Source organism: Colletes gigas, unplaced genomic scaffold, assembly GCF_013123115.1.
Source record: "Colletes gigas isolate AHSC1104 unplaced genomic scaffold, ASM1312311v1 Colletes_gigas_Sc00034, whole genome shotgun sequence".
NCBI classification, from domain to species: domain Eukaryota; kingdom Metazoa; phylum Arthropoda; class Insecta; order Hymenoptera; family Colletidae; genus Colletes; species Colletes gigas.
In genome coordinates this window covers 596,954-616,951 of record NW_025106663.1, presented here as the reverse complement: position 1 = coordinate 616,951, position 19,998 = coordinate 596,954, and the positions used below count along the sequence as shown (strand labels likewise).

The following is a 19,998-nucleotide window of genomic DNA, read 5'->3' as shown; positions in this document are numbered from 1 at the left end:
TATTCCTAATGGAATCCTTAGAAAACATCTGCACCGAACGTCCGTCGTTTGCGAAATATTTTTGGCATTTAGAGTCACGGAACCATCGAATTTTCTATATTTTCTGTTAGGGAATAATCTTCCTGTAAATTGGCAATGATGTGTATGTATGTAAAGAGTCCTAGAAGAATTCAAACAGAAATGAGAATATTACTTATAATTGCTTATGTATTAATCAAGTTTATTGAATTTAATAAAGTATTGTTTATTTGAACCACGGTGCTAACGTAACATTTTCTATAATTTCAAACTCTGTGGGAGTGAATTTTGTGCATCGAGCGGGCTTCAAAATAACTGGTGCTTTGTGTTTGCGCGCCGTGAGCGAAATTGGCGATGCTGTAAGGTACTCTTCACCTTTTGGGGGGGGGGAAGAACAAACGGAGCACCAATCACGAGGACGCGTAAGCAGAGACAGCCATGTAACATCATCGCGTAGGGAACATGTCGGTCGCATGTTAGCACAATGTCTCTGCTAAATGTATGGAATGGAGGAGGTTGTCGCGACACACACGTTCCAGGAGCACGAGTGCCGGAATAACGTGCCTCTGGCTTTCGCATTTTAGATCAGTCGATGTACCTGTTTGCGGGGAACGTTTACGTGAGAACGTTCCACCCGGAACGGGAAACGAAATCTTTAATGCCGCGCGCTTACGCGACGATGCATCCGTGTTTCGTTTATCTTATCGAGATTCCTTTCGTGCACACCGCCGAGTTTCGATCGAATTGAAGCTGCTCCTGACCCTTCGTTCGTTTTCATAAATCTCACCTAACAGGGCGTTGGAAAGGAAGAGACTCTCCTGAAAAATTCCTGTTCAAGCTACCGCGAGAGGGTGGAATTTCACAAAAATTGCGCTCGAAACATCCCTTGGACCATTTTTGTTGCACGCACGAAGCGATAAACTAAACATTTCGGGATTGATGTACGAGTACCCTTAAACGAAACAGTCGATCGAAAAATAGGAGCAACGAACACGATCGAAACTATGCCTCTATCGGGCAAACTGTTCCAATCAAACGCTCATATTCTATGCGCAACCTTGTTCTCGTTACTGAATTTGACGTATGAAAGCGAGGGTTAATCAGAGCACGCGACATAATGCCACGTGTAATCATTGACGTTTGAGCGAAACAAAGGAATCGATTCCCATATAAACTGCGCCGCAGAATCAACAAACGCTATTAACTATTTTTCCTAACATTCCAAAACGCACATAAAATATTTTTATATGAAATTAACGAATGATGGTAAAATAAAAATGCATTAAAGTTACTGCTTCTCGTCACGGTTAGTAATTGCGAAATAAGCTTTCTCCTGGAGCCGTAATTTCGCTTAATTAAAAGACTTGGGTAATTTAATTTCAACTTTCGTTCGTATCGGACACGCGGCAGGTCGTTGGACGATTTCGCGAAGACAAAAGAGCGGAGAATTTAAGTTCCACGTCGAAGAATAAAAATGCTAGTTTCGCGTTATTGCCATCCTACGGAATCTCCGGTTACCTGGCAGGAGCAAAGTACCTGCGCGATTAACCAACGTAGTTTGCTTTTTACAAAAGGCATTGGGTACACCCATTCCGCCATTATTATCGTTTGGCTACTCGATAAAAGTTCAAAACGAGCAATTTCAGCGGAACAAAACTGCCTCCATCGCCTTCATTCCAAACAACGCTGTTCCAAGTTGGACGTTTCGCTGTGTTCTTCTAACGGGGAATTTAAATGGTGAAAATTTATTAAAATATTTCAAACCCTGTTTCTCGAAACGACTCTCTTACGAAAGTTTAAACTGGTTGGAAAAATGTGCATCTTTTCTTTAACGTCAACACTTTATAACTCCGTGTGTCTCATTTATCTACACGGTGAATCGCCTAACTTTACCTAACTTAACCATAAAGTGCTCGTAAATCAACTATTGTGCATACGATGTTTTCGTGGAAAAGTTGTATCGTATCAAAGGGGACGCGTGATATATGAATCGCTTAACGCCACTTTCAATATTTTAAATCAAACGATGATCGAATAAATCAGCCCGACATTGTATAAAGCGAAAGAAAGATTAACACGGCTGCTAAGATCAAACTTCAAGCGAACTTTCTACACATATTTTCGCGGAAACTCCACCGTCGACGTTAAGTGTACATGTATAACACGAAGGGGAAAGTGTTCCCAAAGAATGATCGTACAAACTTTTTTATTCCGGAGTCGGCTAGAGTAAGCTCCCGAAAGTTTGTATACTTATTTCCGAGGTATCCTCCACTTCCGCGAGAAATTAACAATTGTAGCCGCGTGAAAATTTGTTACTTCGCCTGAAGATGAACCGCGAAAAACCTGTTGAAAAATATAGCGCTGCCGTGCTCCCCCCCCAACATGGTTTATGGCATGACAGGTACCGAAAATACCTTCTGGAAAAGTTCTCCTATTTCGCCTCGTTTCTCTGCTCGCCGTAAATTTAAATCTTTGCCGAACCACCGGCGTGTAATTTCTATGGCGACAAAGGTGAAACAAACTATAGAAAATATTCTAGAAAAAGATTAAGTTTGGGCAAAGGTGGTAATTAATTTAATATTACGATTCTAAGGACACAGATTAATTACGTTCCACGTCGTGTTAAACATTGTTGCGACGTGTCAGCAGAAGCGAGAAATGGAGCAGCAATGATTAAATTAATGATAAATGATGCGAGAAATGCAGAAAGATCTACGCCAGGTGAGACATTGATGAAATTAGTATTAAGACGTTGAAATTAATTGATAAGTTGTATGTTTGTTGAAAGTTTAAAATTTGCAACACTTTGAGAGGCATTTGTTTCGTTCCTGGAGCTATGGAATGGAATAATGTATACACTTTAATAGTTATCTCGAAATTTGAATCCGCCGGCGGTACGACGAAGTACATTAATCCCTCTGATGAATCCCTCGGCCAATTTCCGCCTAGTCGACAATAAATTTTAACGTCATATTAGCGGTATCGTCCTTCTGCCGTATTATCAAATATTCCTGCTTTGGGTGCTGCGGAATTGCATCGTTACGGCTCTTTGATAAACTTCTCTTGTATGCAACTAGCGACGAAACAGCGCTTATCAACGCCAAAGTAATCTTCTCTTCGATAATTCGATCTCAGACTCTTCCTGCTTTCTTTTTTAGACATTACGATGATATAAAAATCTTGATCTTTCCATTTTTCTGCTATGCGCCGGAGAGAGCGTTCGGATGATTTGAAAGCCTTGAGAATGCACTTGAGAATTCGCACCGTTCGCTAAAATCCTCGAGCTCCGTGAGGACCGAACTTTAGGGTAGCATTAGTCCGCGATTCGAGGGAAAAAAAGGGGAACGAAATGTAACCGCAGCTTTTCTACGGCCAGCGGGAATTTTCTTTCACCGCTAAAAGTCCTGGATGCAAATCAAGTTCACCAATGGACGTGACCTGGATATCGAATCTACTTTCAGAGTTTCTGCAACGGAGAAGTAAATCGGCAGGCACCGCCGCTGCGATTTCTGCGCAACAGGTTCGATACAACCGCGAACTACGCTTTAATGTTTGCTCTAATCGATCACCGACGTTCGATGATCATGCACGTGATTTTAAAATAATTTTGGAACGAGTGTCTCGGCTGTGACCAAATGCTTACTGAGAGAAGGTTTTCCCCGGGGAAAGGACTCGAAGAAAGGTTGGCACGAGGCTCGATTTCGACCATCAGGCTGATTATCTTCCGGCAACCGACAAGAAACGTTGCTTCTCGGATATTGGGTGTAGTCTGGAAATCGGTAAGCCAGCAAGTAGGCTCGGCTAGGCTGAATCGCAGCGACAGAAACGTTCAACAGGTTCGGTTAGCATTCTTACGGCATGCTCGTTGGAAAACTCTCCACTCCCGGGTTTCAAATACGTCTGCCAGAGCCCCGTTTCTGTTGGTTTTAGGCCAGATGCACACGAGCGGTTCGTCTACCGTTAAAGTGTCAAGCGAGCACGTCGAAACTGATCGTAACTTTCGTCTTTTCCCGAGAAATATTCAACGGTGCGATAAACGTACACTTGGAAATTATATAAAAGTTACGAAAAGAATCGAAACTGCATAGAAACGTTTGATGTAAAAAATGACGAAGAAATGACGATCGTATCATAAACTCGTTTCATCGTCCCTGTCCTTGATGAAGTCTGTCTACAATGTCTGGATCGACTAGACCGGAAGGGAATGAATAGTTCCGTCGACAGTAAACTCGTTTCGTAAGCGATTAGCACGGAAGCCCGTTTGATTGACTATTGATCGGTCACCCTTTCTGTACACACGTTCGTCTATGGACCGTAGGAAAGCCGACGAAAAATGTCGTCGGGGCTTTTGTAGTTCTTTTTATCCTTTTTCGAGTACGTTTCTCTCCAGAATTTAGGTCATTATCGAACGACCCAGAATAATCTACTATCTTCGCGATATTCTAAGCATTTACTATCACCCTAAACCCTGGTAACAAATCAGATGGCCAACAGGCCGATTTACTCGGTTTGTTTTTCGTCGACTACCAGCCAGAACTTTATTCCATAGTTTTGACTTATGGCCGCGAAGCTCAGCTGCGTGTCAGTCTCTTGTAGAGCGTGAGGGGAGTTCTCGAAACATTTTGCAAACTGCCATGCATCACGGTTCATGGATCGAAGAAAAATACGCGCTCGAATCCTGCATGGGCAAATATTTGAATACTTTCGGAATTTATCGCGCGAAATTCTGTAAAATGGCGTGGACAAATACCTGCCAAAAACGTCGAGATTCTACAGTACGAAACGGCTTAATAAAGAACAATATTTATTCGGTAAGCTCGCGTTGATTTTAAAAACTGTAGAATATTCGAAACAATATACTTTCATTACCAACCCAATTTCCTCCTTGTGCCTTTTCGAACGAAGCAATTTTTTAGATAACGCTAAAAGACTTTTCGTTTTACATTTAGATTGAATTTTCCTAAACTTAATTACACCTTTGGGTAATATTTAGCAGCCAATGCCAAAACTTGAGTGTATCTTGTCTCGAACGTAAGGAATGTTTCTTTATTAAGCTCTTTTCGACCATTCTGTAAATAATGTTTCGTTTCGCGCCATTGTGATCGCTTTTTCCCTGAAATTCGTTCGCGATGGCGACGTTTGATTCGGTTTCTATCCGAGTTCGAGCGCGGCGCGGTATAAAAGAGTGGGTCCTTAATCGATACATCGACAAAGAGACCCGCACCGAGTAAATCTTTCCCTACAAAGGAATTCGTTCCTTCGTAAAGAGTAATGCACGACTTCGGATATCCGCACGAGAATTCGTGTAGTTGCGATAGACTGATTTATGAGCTCCTGGCCGGAAACACCGGAAAGCAAGGATCCACCTGAAAATCTCCAGGGATATCGATTGAACGGATAGCTACGGTGATTTCGGACAATCTAATTCCCCTGTATCGTGGGTTATTAATACTTGTCGCTTCTAACGACACCCCGTAGACTTCGTTTTCCTACCATCGCAACTTATTCACCTTGGCGTGAGAAAACCGAGACACCGAGAAAATTTTCCTTTATTACAGGACTTGACTATGAGAACCTTGACTACAAAATGACCTTTCCATATTCTGTTTTTTTGGGTATTTTGCAACGTCTGAACCAGGGTTGAGGAAGAGACCCTAGAGAAAAGATCCCTGCTCGAGTTCTCGAATGCTCTTTCTCGATAATATGGAGAAAAGGACCTCGATACGCGAATGAACACCGACTGACCAGGTGTGTGTCCGTCTGGAGGTGCAACGGGGCGCCTGTATATTTCATAACAGTCTATGAATTAAGCCAGTCACGTCGCGTTCAAGCGCTGCTTCGAAATTCTATTTAGCTTAATGCATTCGCAAGTTTGATTGGCCACTTCAAAGCGGCCGACGCCGCGGGAATTAATACTCTCTTCCGCGGAACTTCGTCATTAGCCGAGAATCTCGCTATGTAGTTTTAATGCCCAGACACCCGGGGAACGGAAAACCCGCCGGTTGTTAAGTTTCGTCGTTGCAGGCGACCAGGAATTTTCACGAGCAAAAAAGAAACGAAAAAAATAGCGATGGTAATTGAAATGAAACATTCACGCCGTTTAAATCTAATCCGGGGGAAATTTATACGAAGCAACTATTTCCAAAGAATTACTGACTTTTAGCGCTAACTGACTTTTTAATCTGTTCACGGTCGAAGTATCAATTTTCATTTTACAATAGCATACATTATGGTTAAAAAGATCAACTTTATCTTTCGATCCAATGTCGTATTTCTATTGGAAAACATTTGAAACGAACGAGAAAGGAAAATTGGCTCCTAATGGGTTTGTTCAAACATCGATTAGAATAATCAATGAAAATTCTTCACTGTTCGAGCAAAAAGTGGAATGGAGAGTACCCTTTTTAATCGACGTTAAACTGGCCTAAATTCTATTTTTAATTAATTCGTGTTTTCATATCCCAGGAACGAGAAGGAAGGAATAGATCAAACTACAAAACACGAGGAAGTTCCAGGACTAATTAATTGCTAAAAAAAGTTTCCGTGTTCGTGTCTTTTTTCTCCCGCGGATCGATCTTCGGCATTATTACGAGGATTTCGCCAGGTTTCCCGAAGGGTTGGCCGATCGCTGGAGAACCGAGAGACCAAACAAAAAGCAGAACGAAAAGAGTTCGGACACAATCAGATTCCGGGGAGATTCGAAGGAAGGAAAAGGGTGACGAAGTGAAAAGGGATAAGAAATGATGTGACGAATGGAAGGAAATCTTTCGAGTAGCCAGAAATCAATTCCTTCGAAGACAATAAAATAGCTATAAACTGAAAAGCCGGACGATATCGACACGATGTGATTTAAGAGGCGGATGAAACTAATGAGCGGAACGAAGAGGGTTCGAGGGGTCGTTTAATAGTCATAGATTAATTCCAACTATTCGTACTGGAGCGGAGAATTTGAGTTAGAGGCGATAAATAACGAAATTTATAAAATATAGAATGATACAATATTTCTGAAAAGCGAGGGAATTTCGTCAAGAATTATCAAGCTCGATATATATATAAATACCTCGCGTCAGGTTTGTGACAAGTTCTTTTTTTACGATTGAACTCTTTACGAGGTCAGGAATATATTTTTAGAGGATAATAAAAATATCGTAAGATTATTTTACGAACAGATACCTTGTTTCGTAAGGTGTCGCAAAACTGCAATATAATTTTTTGCTTCGTAAGTTACTACTTACTCATCTTGTTCGATTCTGAGAATTGGAGTTTGAGATACGACAGGAAGTGTACGTGTGTGTGTGTTTGAGCAGAGAAAATTATGAAGCACTATTTGAAGGAACGATGAATATTCAGAAACTACTTTGGAAAAAAGGAAGCTGTTCCAAAAAGTGGATATGTTTGCTTATCAAGGATTTCATAGGATCAAGATCGATCCCATGCTTTGATTCCGTACAAGATACAGGTTGCATGTGAAATCTCGTAAAACCAACCGTGTCTTAAAACGATGATAAGAAGTCGTAGTGAAGTGCAGGTTTTCCTAGACGTTCGCGTTTCGAGTAAAATGGAGGAGATGATAAAAAATGTATGGGGCCGCGTAGTCTCAAGGAGCATCGTAGTAGACTGTTGTTAAATAAATTCCCATGCAGTACTTTCGTATCTTAGAAAAGCCGAAAACGTCACCGGCTCGCAGCTACCGTCCTCCAACTTTTCGTTTTCATCCCTTTATTTGAAGCAGCAACGTCAGAAAACGTATCCCGTCCTTTTCATCTCGACCCGACCGGGGCTGCAGAAAGACGCAAGAGTGCATCATTCTGCTTCCTCGATTTTCTCGAATCCTCTCCGCCTTAGAGCCACCCACTACCCCGTTTACCTTACGTTTCCTATCCCCCCGCGACTCCCAGTCCCCTCAGTTTTCAGTTCCCTGACCAGCTGCAACGCGAAAAGAATGATGGGAGCCCCCTAAATCGACTATGATGCATCCACCCTCTTGCAGATTCGATCACGGATTTAACCCCGTCCGACCAACGTTCATTCCATCCATCTTTTATTTATTCTATATATTCGAAGAACCCCCCATTCGAGTTGAGCCCTTCTCGAGATCCTCCTCTCTGCTCATTTCCGATTCTCGAGCTATCAGTCGGAACAAAATTAGACATTTTTATCCGATGCTCTTTATAACACCGACAACTGCACCTGCATTTCCGGTCTGATAATAATGTTAACCCTTTGCACTTCTATGACTCGACACTTTTTCAAATCCAAACCAAACAGATACCTTGAAAATGACAAAACACAACAACAGCGTAAATAAAACACTTATTTTCAACAGGTAAATATCAAATAAAGCTCTTAAAAGCATTGGGAGCCGCTGGTAACAAAATTGAAATATAATTCGGAGTGCAAAGGGTTAATGAAAAATCGATTTTATTAGTCAGCAACACGGAGAACCACAAAGTCAAAGGCATGGGAACCGTGGCCCATTATAATGGAAATAATATTCTCCATTAATAATGAGAAGTTGTGCATATTCATATTTTAACAAAATTACGAATTCCACGCGATTCCAAGTAAAAACTTTATTCTTCGTCCGAAGCAAGATCGCTTCATCGAATAAGAGATGAAATATTTTTGAAATATTATCGGAATTTGATAAACCTAGGACTCTAAATTTATTTGAACGCTTTATTTTCCAACATAGACTGTTGTTCTAGGTGACGGGGATGCGTTCTTTATCGGGAACGTTATACCACCTCGATGGAAATGAGAATAGCAACCGTGACAGGGAAGTATTAGTTACCGTATATTGATTTCCTGTAAGCGAGCCGTGTCGCAAAAGAGGGAAAAAGGTGATACTACCCCCGCAAATGCATTTTAAATTTCTCATTTTTTAGCTCGAACGCCGCTACTTCCTCGTTTCTGCAACTTTAATGCCAAAACTGTTCCTCGAACGAAACGTTCCGCGTTTCGATAATAATTTAAAGCTCCTTAATTTTCTTCTTTCCTCCGACTTTCTATCAATTTCCTAACTTGATTTCGTCGACTAATACCGTTCGTCTCCACTTACCAATTTCAGCCACGCGTTCGTCGTTAGTATTTGATTCTTTTCATCCTGAAACACACGGAAAAATCGATCGTTATTATAATTTTGTTGACGGTTACAAGACTGGAAACACGCGGGCGTATTAATGTACATGTTAAAACTAACGTGAGCGGGGAAATGAAAGAGGGGTGGAAAAGCCAGCTAGTCGTAAAATTCACGCCAAAAACTGGAGAGCCAATAACCACAAATTGCTGCTGCAATCGTTCGTTTACCAGTGCTCTGTAGGGAACCGCACACCGCCACAGACTCAACAGAATTTCAAAGTGATTTATCAAACGAACGCACTTCAACGATAGTATCAATGAACAAACTACTTCGTAACTGATTACCCCAAATAAATTTGGTTACCGGTCACTTTCAGTCACGACATATTCGCATTTTTGATCGCACACTTTCCCAACAATTTCGTACAATTTTACCAGACTTCGTTGCTCCTGGTATAATTACAGGAACATCGAGGATTCAGCCTTCTGTTTGTTTCAGGACAAAATGAAACGGATCGCGAGTCTCGTCAGCGTCAGAGGCCATAGCGCAGAGATTGGCTGTAAATTTTTAAACCAAATTTTCTCAAACTCTGTTTTATGATCGAAAGAAGTTATCGAAGAACAATACGCCCGTGTACCTAGCGGGAGATCGAGTTTGTTGAAAAGAACTTTTAAAGAAATGTCTCCAAAGGATGAACGTTCTTACAAAAATTTCATTGCGAGTTGACGTTGGACGTTTAAGGTGAGAAATGCAACGTAAATACTTCCCTTGTGTCTATTTTTATTAAATTTCATATAAAACTGATCGTTTTAATAGGTCGTTAAACCGACTATTATAGAAATTATACGCGCAGCTCTTTTTCTCGCCTCGAGTTCCAATTGTCTGCACTTTTGGCGTAAAATCGATGCACGTTTTATGGTCGATTTGCTGCCAACGTTCGACCATTAAACCCCGGATTCGTTTAAAAAAATTCAACGGACTTCCCGTACGCTAACATCAGACGACACATACGATTTTATAAAAGCGTGGATAATTCGAAAAAATATACGGAAATACATGAAAGGCGGAAAAATTTTCCACGTTATAAATACCGTTTCATTACTGTTTACACTGTTTTTCAAAGTTGTAGGAGAAATTCTCCGTTCTACCATAAGCAATATGTCATGTTTTGCGCGGCGTACTTTGAAACGTACCCACCGAGTGAAAAGAGAATTCAGCGTATATTAAACGTGCTATTAGTTCATATAAGCACGCCTTTATTAAAACCAGAGCTTCGACCACCACATACAGGATAAAGAACAATGCACATAAAAAATAATACAATAATACTTTAGAATTCTTAAAAGGACTACTACTTGTCTAGAATTTACTTTGATTTAAAAATTCTAGGATGCACGAGTAATTACACAAGTTGAACTCCCAGTTTAGATCTCAAGAGCAATTGTGGCTCTCATCAACTATGTTTGCTGTTGGTTTGGTCCTAACTACCTTTCGGTAATTTGGTCCTTAGCTCAGTTATTTGCAAGAAAAACCTTAAAACACTTTTGACACGAGTGAAAATGTATTCGATTAAAACAATAGAATCTTTCAGAACGATTTGAAAGAATTTTTTTTCACCGGAAAAATGAGGCACTGTCGATTTTTCTTAAAACTTCGTTTTTCATTTTTAATCATTTTGTTTGACGTCCTACAGAAAACTTCTCTAATGCTTTTTTGTAGGTACTTGGGAGCTCTACTTCAGAAAAAAGTTTCATTGAAATATATTCACTATTATAGGAGTTACGACTGTTTGAAAATTGGACCATTTTTATGTGGTTTTTTTTAATTTTACGTGATGAACGAACAAATTTTTCAGTATTTTTACAATTTCTACATATTCTTGATTAAAATACGCGTCGTTTGCAAGTTTGAAAATTAAAATCCTTCATTCCGTTCAGAAGTTATGACATTTTAAAGATTCTGTTGGTTTGGTCCTAACTACCTTTCGGTAACTCAGTCCTTGGCTCAGTTATTTGCAAGAAAAACCTTAAAACACTTTTGACACGAGTGAGAATGTATTCGATTAAAACAATAGAATCTTTCAGACTCGTCGAATCGAATTAGTTTTGAAGATCAAAGAGTTTGCTTGGAGCAGAGCGAAGAAATTGCTGTGCCAGGCTATAAACGAAACATTCGAATATCTAAGTAATGAAAAATCTACTGTTGCATCGTAACAATACTGTCTGGTTTCTCGGTTGAATCTGTCATCTCCCCAAGGAAGGCTGCAGACATACGCTGTCTGCCTCTTAAGTACTATGCTGACGAACAAAGTCTGACGGATCTCTAAGGGGAATTGTGATTCAGAATACATCAGACGTTTTGGTCAGCCTTCAAAAGCTTGGCACATGGTATTGTTGCGTTGAATTTCATTTCTTTGACTATAATTTGAGGTATTTTTCAATATTTTCTCCCATCTTCTAAGTAGATTGTCTTTTTCGTGCTTTGTACCGAATACTTCTTTCACACTGTTACGAAACAGTTAACGTTTTAAGCCAAGTGTTTTAGAGTTTCCGTAGATAAGGACTATGTTTCTTACCTATGAAACAACTTCAGTCGCAGAAACACTGGGAGCACTTGGTCTACAACATGAAATACCTTGCAGTTGGAGAGAAAGGACAGCAAAAACAAGAGAATCCAGCTACTAACAGGATAGAAACATCTGTACTATTCGTTGTCAGAAAATGAAATGGTCTTGACTGGGTTCATTAAGTTGAGATATCTCGCGGGTCCGTTCGCTTTTTCGTTTCGAGAAATAAAGAATGATATACGGGACGTCAAGCGCCATGAAAGAAGTGAAATGCACCCATCGTTAAAAATTAATGTCTACGTTTGAATGCGTGAGAAGCGTCATTTCGAATTCCTAGTGAAAAGCGAGCCGGGGAAGTGCTACGCCGGAAGTTGACAAATGCGACGCGCGGAAAAGAGGAAAATGGTTTTTGCGATCGAGAATTGCGAAAACACCATTCCTCTCGAAACTGAAAATAATCAACAAGAGCAAAATTGGTCGACTCGCGGAAACGAAAACGCGATAACAGCCGGTCGGCATTCGATGAAAAAATATACGGGAATAGCTGGTGCAGTTTTGCAATTCACCGAGCAAGCAATTCATCGCTGGAAAAACGCGCGAGACTAATATTTAAGCGTGTTCCGAGTAATTTTGCTCGAAGAAGGGAACGGAAGCGAAAACTGGCTGTTTTTCTTTCGCTACGATGCAACTATTTCACGTGGCCCGTTTTACGCGCAAAATCTCGGATCGAATAAGCACGCAAAAAGATGACACCGGAGCGTCAAATAACGGGAAAAGCTAGTATAATACCTTTGCACCAAGCAAACAACGTAACGAGCGAATCTGATTAATTTTACGCATCGTGCTTTCGAGATTATTCCTTTGTTTTTGCGGGCGCATAAAAATGAACGTGTAGAACCGTTTAATTCCCTCCATCGCCGTCGCTGGCGATCCTACAGGATCCTCTAAAAGTCGCTTCGCGTAGAAAAATAATTATTTCATTTTCGAGCTTGTAAGAAGCTCCGTGACAAAGAACAACGTCCTACCCGCGGGGAATTTCTCCGACAAATTTAATTTACTCCTTTTCGCGTAACGCGGCAAAAAAAGAGGTCAAAGAGAATTTTATTATATCTCGCCGTGCTGCAACCTCGTTAATGTTCCGCATTCGGACTTCGATGTTCCTGAATTAAAATAGCGTTTCACGCGGAACCGCGGAAATTAATCAGGCCCTCGAAAGAGAAAGCAACGGGATGTAAAAATAAGTGCGAGGCGAGGGAGAATTTTGCTGATCGATCTTTTTGTCGTGTATCTTTGCGGTCGTGTACAATTTTCATGTGAAAAAACGCACGATCTCGCTTTGCCAACAGAGTGGTTCGTTATCAGCGCGTTATGTATCTTATTAAATACAAAATTTATACAGAAACGGACGAAAAATTAATTGGAAATACGATTTAAACGATTTCAAAGGATTCGCGTTATTTTTAATTCCACTTTCGAACTTGTTTCTTTTCTATTGCGTCTTCGTGGTCGACAGTGACTTTCAATTGAATTGCAACGTCAGCTTTATATCTGAATTCCTACGCTTTTCGCAAATGTCCTGTACAAACAGACACACAGACTTAGGTACAAAGGGGGCGCTTGTTGTCTGAAATAATTACGTTCCACGTATTTGCATTCCGAGTACGTCTTATATCGGAATTTTCCAGTGCTGTTTACTTTGTTCCGTGCAAAGTTGCATGGTCCGAAGAACGTTTGCCGCTGTAATTACTCTTTCTATGATCGCGCAGAGGAGGAAACCAGGAAACGTAACGTTGTGTACGAAACACACGGACAATATTAATTTTAGCAACTCTCGCCGGAATTGAATTAAAATACCTTTAAAAAAACATGGTACGGTATATTTTTACGTAAATCGTTGGTCTAGCTGTAATTTACACGTCAAAGACTAGTCTATTCGTAGCTTTTCTCAACGAACAGGTTGAAAATTATTAAATAAAAGGAAAGCAGGCAATAATTACGCGTGGCATCTTCGTAAAGAATCTTTTATGAGAGCCGTAAATGTTTTCGTTCATCGGAATCTACGGTACTTACATAGTAGAAAGGTGTTTCGCGTGATGGTGGGTCGATGCACAAAAGGAAGGGTACATAAAGTAAATGGGCAAAGTAAGGCTAGCGAAAATGGAGAACGTAATGCAATCTGCCTCGTTCACCACCTCTTTCCCTCTTTTCATTCCGTCCCCCCCCCCCCCCTTGCCCCGTTAACCGCGCTCTCATTTAGATAAGACCGATATTTTGACGAGCAAAAACTCGTGCAGCCTAATCGCGAGCCTCCTTATCTTTGCAGTTCACGCAAAGATTGCAGGACGGCAGTTTTCTAAGGTGTATCTCGCCGCGGAAATTGCACCGCATCGCCGCGCGACTTTTGCAATCTTCCGTTCGAAGAAATCTCTGGAAATATTACGTGGCTATTGACACTAAATATTTTATTTAACGCCGTACTTTACAGTCTCACTTTCACTGGCAAATAAACTCTCCAACAGCATCGTACCGCGAGTACTAATGTTCCTTTTACTTATTTCTAACTTCCAAACGATACATTAACGTATCAAATTTTAGTAGTTTTTACATTCTACAGTTCCGTGGTTTTATTCCCCGCCATTAGCGTCGAGAATAAACTTTTATCATACCTCCACAGCCATTATATTTCGCTACGTCGCAGTTATGTCATTGTGGATTTTTTTTTTTTATTTGCGCGGTGCAATGAATGCGCGAGAAAAGAAACCCGATCGAATGGTAACAAACAGTATTCATATACGATTCAGGTAACTCCTTATATATGACGAAAGAAAGGAGGGGGTCATAATAGAAAATCTTTCATATCGAAGTTCTATCGATTATATGTGTCGTGTGCCTGTGTACGTGTGTGTGTTTACTTTCATTTCTGTACGGTGGTCGTATTGTGCAGTTTACTGCCAATGGAAACGAAAATACAGTCGATCGACAAAAGTCTCCGTACATCTTACGTCACGTTTAATTTCACGCGATATAAAATTAAATTGGTAGCAAAATTGTCTCCGTATCGCATGATCGATGATGATGCGAATACGAAAAAGACAACTCACCACGTCTATGATCTGCTGCAGTGTGATGCCAAACTTCACCTCGAGAGGCTCGCTCTCATTGGCTACTGGTCGCTCCAAGGTATTGTACCCCGACAGCAGTTTATTCAATAAGCGTTTTTCGTGGGGTCCGCACAGGCTTTCTGTAACAAAAATAAATTTAACGTTAATATGATTGCATACACGTGATAGTGTACGCATTGTTTGCATTTAAAAATATTAAAATCCTCCAATCCGTTCGGAAGTTATGGTGTTTTAAGCGTACGTATGAAATTTCAGTGAAACATATCAAAGTATGGTCAGACATTATATTTTCATTTAGGAATTTTTTTCTCGAAAATGCGTGGGAATTCAGGGGTATGTGTGCTCATCAAAAATGATTGTAATTGACCCCCGCAGCCGACAATATTTTTTTTAGAACGATTCCAAATTTTTTAATTTTGTTGAAAATTTCACACCTTCTCGAATTTTTTTCTCGAAAACGGATAGGATTTCGGAGGTATATCTAATGATCAAAAATACTTGTAATTAGGCCTAGTAACTAAATATAATTTTTTTAGAACGATTTGAAATCTTTAATTTTATCGAAAAATTTCACACCTTTTCGAATTTTTTTCTCGAAAATGCGTAGGATTTCGGGAGTATGTCTAATGACCAAAAATACTTGTAATTGGGCCCAGTAACTAAATATAATTTTTTTAGAACGATTTGAAACTTTTAAATTTCGGCGAAAATTTTGTTGCGTCGAAGAATGAAAGAATAAGTTCCCAGATCGAAGAGTAATCTATTTTAGAAGCAGGCACAACTTCTGCCGAACGTGTATCGCTTTGTAACCGACAGTGTCAGTCATCTACACGCAATCATCGGTCAAATTATATCATCGATCACCGCTGTATCCATTAACGTTCGAAACTCGTGGCTACGAACTTCTTAGAACTACTCGGACATTCTTCGACCTTTTTTCCCCAGCAGCAGTAGCAGTATTAATCGCACATAGCCATAATATTAACTTTTGTTGTTGCGCGAAATCCTCCTTTCAGCAAAAGTTTGTTCAGAAATTCCTTGAACTCTGGCGAACATCGTACATCGTGTTCGCGAGTGAGGATTCTATATATTACGAAGCAACGATGGCGAGTAAGCCACTGTAATCCCCTGGCAAATCTGCTAAGCTGGTACACACTCGGTTCGGGCCAAATTGAAACTACACCAATTTTTAATCACTCGAGCCTTCACCCAGAATTCGTATTCATAATTACAGCCACCCATGTTTTATTCCAACAGCGATAAAATTCAATCAATTCCATATAACATGGTCGTAACAGGCAATTTTTAATAATCAACTCCAAGAAAATGTACGTACTGAACTAGTTGTTGATCTTTTAATTAAAAAGAAACCAGAAAATGTGTTAACAAGTGGCTATTGACTCCGTATCGAGTGGTGAATTAAGGACGTCTGTTTCTTTGGCAAATTTGACGCGCGTACGTTCATTTTGGAGGAAAGACATTGTATTCCTGGAAGCGCGCCTTAAACAGCTTCAGAATCCGAGCACGGTGCCGTGGCCGAAAGCGAAATGCAACAGGATTGTGTCTGCGAAGAGAATAATGGTTGTAACCGCAGCCGAATTCGGCGCACGTGCACCCATTGAAGACAGACCCCGAAATATTGCGGGGTCGCGACAAATGTACTTGCTCCGACATCACGGAGGATTCAATACTCCTCGCACTTTTTATTCCCTCCCTCGCCGTTTGTTCCGCGTCTTCTTTATGTCCCCAGCATATTCAGAGACCACCCTCTTGTGCTCGGTTTGATCGTGGTCATTGACGCTACCCTTCGCGTAAGAATCGCTTTTCTCTTTGTTCATTCTCTTTTCTCATCCACCGGTAAATAGAAACCACGAGATACGTGCAACCAAGTTCGAAGAATTTATCAAAAATTTTGTTAATTATACAAACTGAATGATTCGTTCGCGAGAAAGATTGCAACCCGCGTCGATGTTTCATTTTTTTTTTTCGAAATTTATTTCTCTCGCGTACCTTTCGTGCCAATAAATAGATTTCTCTTGATTCCCAGCCCCGACCGCGTCGATATTTTAGAGCCCCACGGTGCCATGAATATCGGTACTCGAACTTTCCTGCAAAATTCAGTTCCCGAATTCCGGAACTTCCGTCCTATCAATCGTGTTGCGAATGTTTTCGTTTTGATGGCTGCACATTGGTCACCGGGTTATTCGTTTCGTTGCAGGTTGCAACGATGTTTTATTTTGTAAAAATTTCACACGAACCAAAGAAAACGCGTTAAAATCGTGTATTCGGAATAGTTTACATTGTTTACCAACGACAGGTATCGAGATCGAAGCACGTGTTTCGCGCGCGGCATTACAAAGGTGATTAATCAGAGCATTGCAATATGTCGGTACTATATAAACTATAGTTCAACACTGGATCAATAGCACGTAATACATTTGCCTAATCTGATTAACGATGACATTGATTTCGTTCGCTCGACAAGGATCCACTTGAACGGGCTCGAATCGATATCGGTATCTGTGTAAACGTAAGTAGTAAACAATCGGGATGGAACTGAAAACTGACCAAAACAATTTCTAGATCATGCTGAAACACTATTCTATACGTATAAGATATCAGAATGATTGTATCTGTGATATGGCATGTTTCTACATTTCTATTTCTATCGTACCCGAAAATTAATAAACGTACTCGTGTTTCACGCGAGCAGTGCACTTTGAATATGTCCACCATGACAAGCTGGTCTTATTTCCCGTCAAGGTAAAACTGTACCTATAAATAAAGACGATAACGATCGATTGATACTAGGTCACTCTAAACGATCCTCCTCTCGAGATTAGTTCCATTCAAAGTTTCCCGGAAACCCAGACAGTATGCGACGGGGACAGACAAGAAGCAGGAAGCTGGACAACGACCAGTTCGGTCGAAAGAAGACGGCTACGATTGAAAAACAGAACAAAGAAATTGAACCGTTTTTTATTTACGTATGTATATGTACTGGAAATTTCAACAGCGTTCGAAACTGATACATTGTACCGTGGTTTTAAAGTTTGATAGCTTTCTCGAGTTACTTTGTTTATCTGTGCAAAGAGACAAATTGCAACATCGTAGGTGCAGAAGCCTAACTAATTGGCAGTGAGTAAAAACTACCCGAGGTACGAATACAAATTTTGCATCGCGGCTGCCTGAAAGCCGACATTCGCGGCGTTTATCGAAACGTAAATAATTTACAGGTATAACGCGGCGATTTCGGCATCGGGAGAATTCGCGAATATTCGCCGGTATTTTTATTTCCCGCGGAATATTCCACGAGCTCCGCTAACCAGACAGTAGATGAGCCTTTTAATAGTTGGCCACAAAGGCCGACTGAAAGAGGATCGCGGGTGCGGCTTCATTCAGACGAACGTTGTCGGCGTCGATTTGGATTAATGAGAATGACTTTGCCAGGGGTTGGGGAAAAAAAAGTCGTCGGAAGGGTGAAAGCGAGGGAACAAGAAATAAAGGAAGAAAGGGGGCGGAGAGGGGGGTGAATAGGAAAGGCAGAGGAATGTCGTTTACAGAGTGGTTACGCGACGCCCGTGTACCTCGACTAAATATGTGTGATAACGGGTGTCGGGCGTGAATGGGGCTTGGCTGGTGGCTTTTTCACAGCTTCGACGTCGACGTTCCTTCGCGCCATTGCTGGTGGCACCCCTGCCTGCGGGTACCACCGGTATGAATGGCACTCCCTGCGAATCTAAGCGTCATCGCACCCCGAATATTCGCACGTGCGACGCTCATACGCGGGATGGATAGTAATTCGTGGCACGATCGACAAGTCGATACGTTACAACAGCTTAATGAAACAGGAACAGCAATGGCAGAAAACGGTTTACCATTCACGCGACAAGTTTGTTTTATTTTATGCTCGAATCAGCTCCCTTTCGAGATCCAAAGGCACAACATCGCAGATATTCCGCAGGATCTAGCCAGGGAGATAAAAGCGACGCCATAAACGTCAGCCCACGCAAATATTCACGCGTGGGCATCGGGCACACGTGACTGCACGCACCTACTTACACGCTCGGGCGAGCGTACAATGCAACCGATCGCATACACGTGGGTTATAGTGAACGAACGTGTCCCGAACCTACGAGTTCCTGTTCCCCATTATGTGTACGGACGGAGACTAATAATACCTGGGCTCTTTAAAAACTACGCTGTTATAAACCTGCCCCACATCCTGCAGAAATCCTTCATTTATTCACCACGAACAAATTGCAAAGTCCAGCTTCAGAAAATCCGTTTTCTATGAACACACGCGTTTGCAATGAGCTGCATCGACCGTGAACCATGTCTGTGCGTAACTCTGGCAATACGAATAATCAGGACGAAGATCTTAATCACGAATTATGATCGTCAGATGCTCGAATTGATGTCATCCGGTTGACATCCGCGATTGGCGAAGTTGCGTTCGCGAGACGAAGATCCACGATTCGCGCGGTTTCGTTAGCTTAACTGGAACGTACTGCTTCTGTTATCTTGTCTATCGCGATACCGCGATCGAAATAAACCGCGAACCGTACTAGAATTGACACCCGCGAAACCTAATTCCGCGTACGAGTCGAACTTTGCGCCCTCGTGCATTTTGTCTTTGCCACAAAATTCGGTTCCAAGTTTTGCATTTGTGTTAGTTCGACTTATCAGCAGTAAAGTTTCGCCTATAGTGACTCGACAAAAGGAACAAGGTGTCTAATTTTTAAACTGACACGTTTTTTAAGGTACACGTTGCTTAAAGTCTCTCAGCCATAGTTTGCGTTTCGTTCGAGGCGCGAAACATGGCCGAAAATTATTATTGCGCAAACAACGACGCTTTGTTGGGCAACGAAACGCAAACTTCTGGGAACGTGAACCGCGTTGGCATCGGAGCATCTACGGGGATTACAGCAACTAAATACTGAGAATGTTTCGAGGTGCGCCCTCGGTGTCCGGTAACAAAGACGAAACCATTATACCCAGGAAATGTGCGAAACTTGCATGGACTAATACGTTCGTATAACTATATTCGCGCTATGCACAATTCGAGTATTTCCAGCTGGCGCGAGCTTAACATGCTCTTGAATTATTTACAAATTCTCTTAGACGGTCATGTTCCAAAAACAAATCAACCCCTATTGTAAATTTGGTATTAATTGCATTCACTCTATTTGGAATCTAGAGTGCACGGG

At 41.2% G+C, this 19,998-nt stretch overlaps 2 protein-coding genes across 4 annotated transcripts in view; both read right to left on the bottom strand.

Moving 5' to 3' along the window:
• LOC122402287 overlaps window positions 1-19,998 on the bottom strand; it is a 684,713-nt gene that overhangs the window by 384,150 nt on the left and 280,565 nt on the right. The window lies entirely within an intron of this gene.
• The window catches only part of LOC122402296 (neuronal acetylcholine receptor subunit alpha-7), a 175,643-nt gene that overhangs the window by 114,914 nt on the left and 40,731 nt on the right, over window positions 1-19,998 (bottom strand). For all 3 annotated transcript variants that reach the window (XM_043404961.1, XM_043404962.1, XM_043404963.1), the window contains exons 2-3: window positions 14,768-14,907; window positions 9,080-9,124 (exon numbers count right to left, since the gene is read on the bottom strand). In XM_043404961.1, coding sequence (XP_043260896.1) covers window positions 9,080-9,124; window positions 14,768-14,907 — 185 coding nt within the window. The remainder of the gene's footprint in view (window positions 1-9,079; window positions 9,125-14,767; window positions 14,908-19,998) is intronic.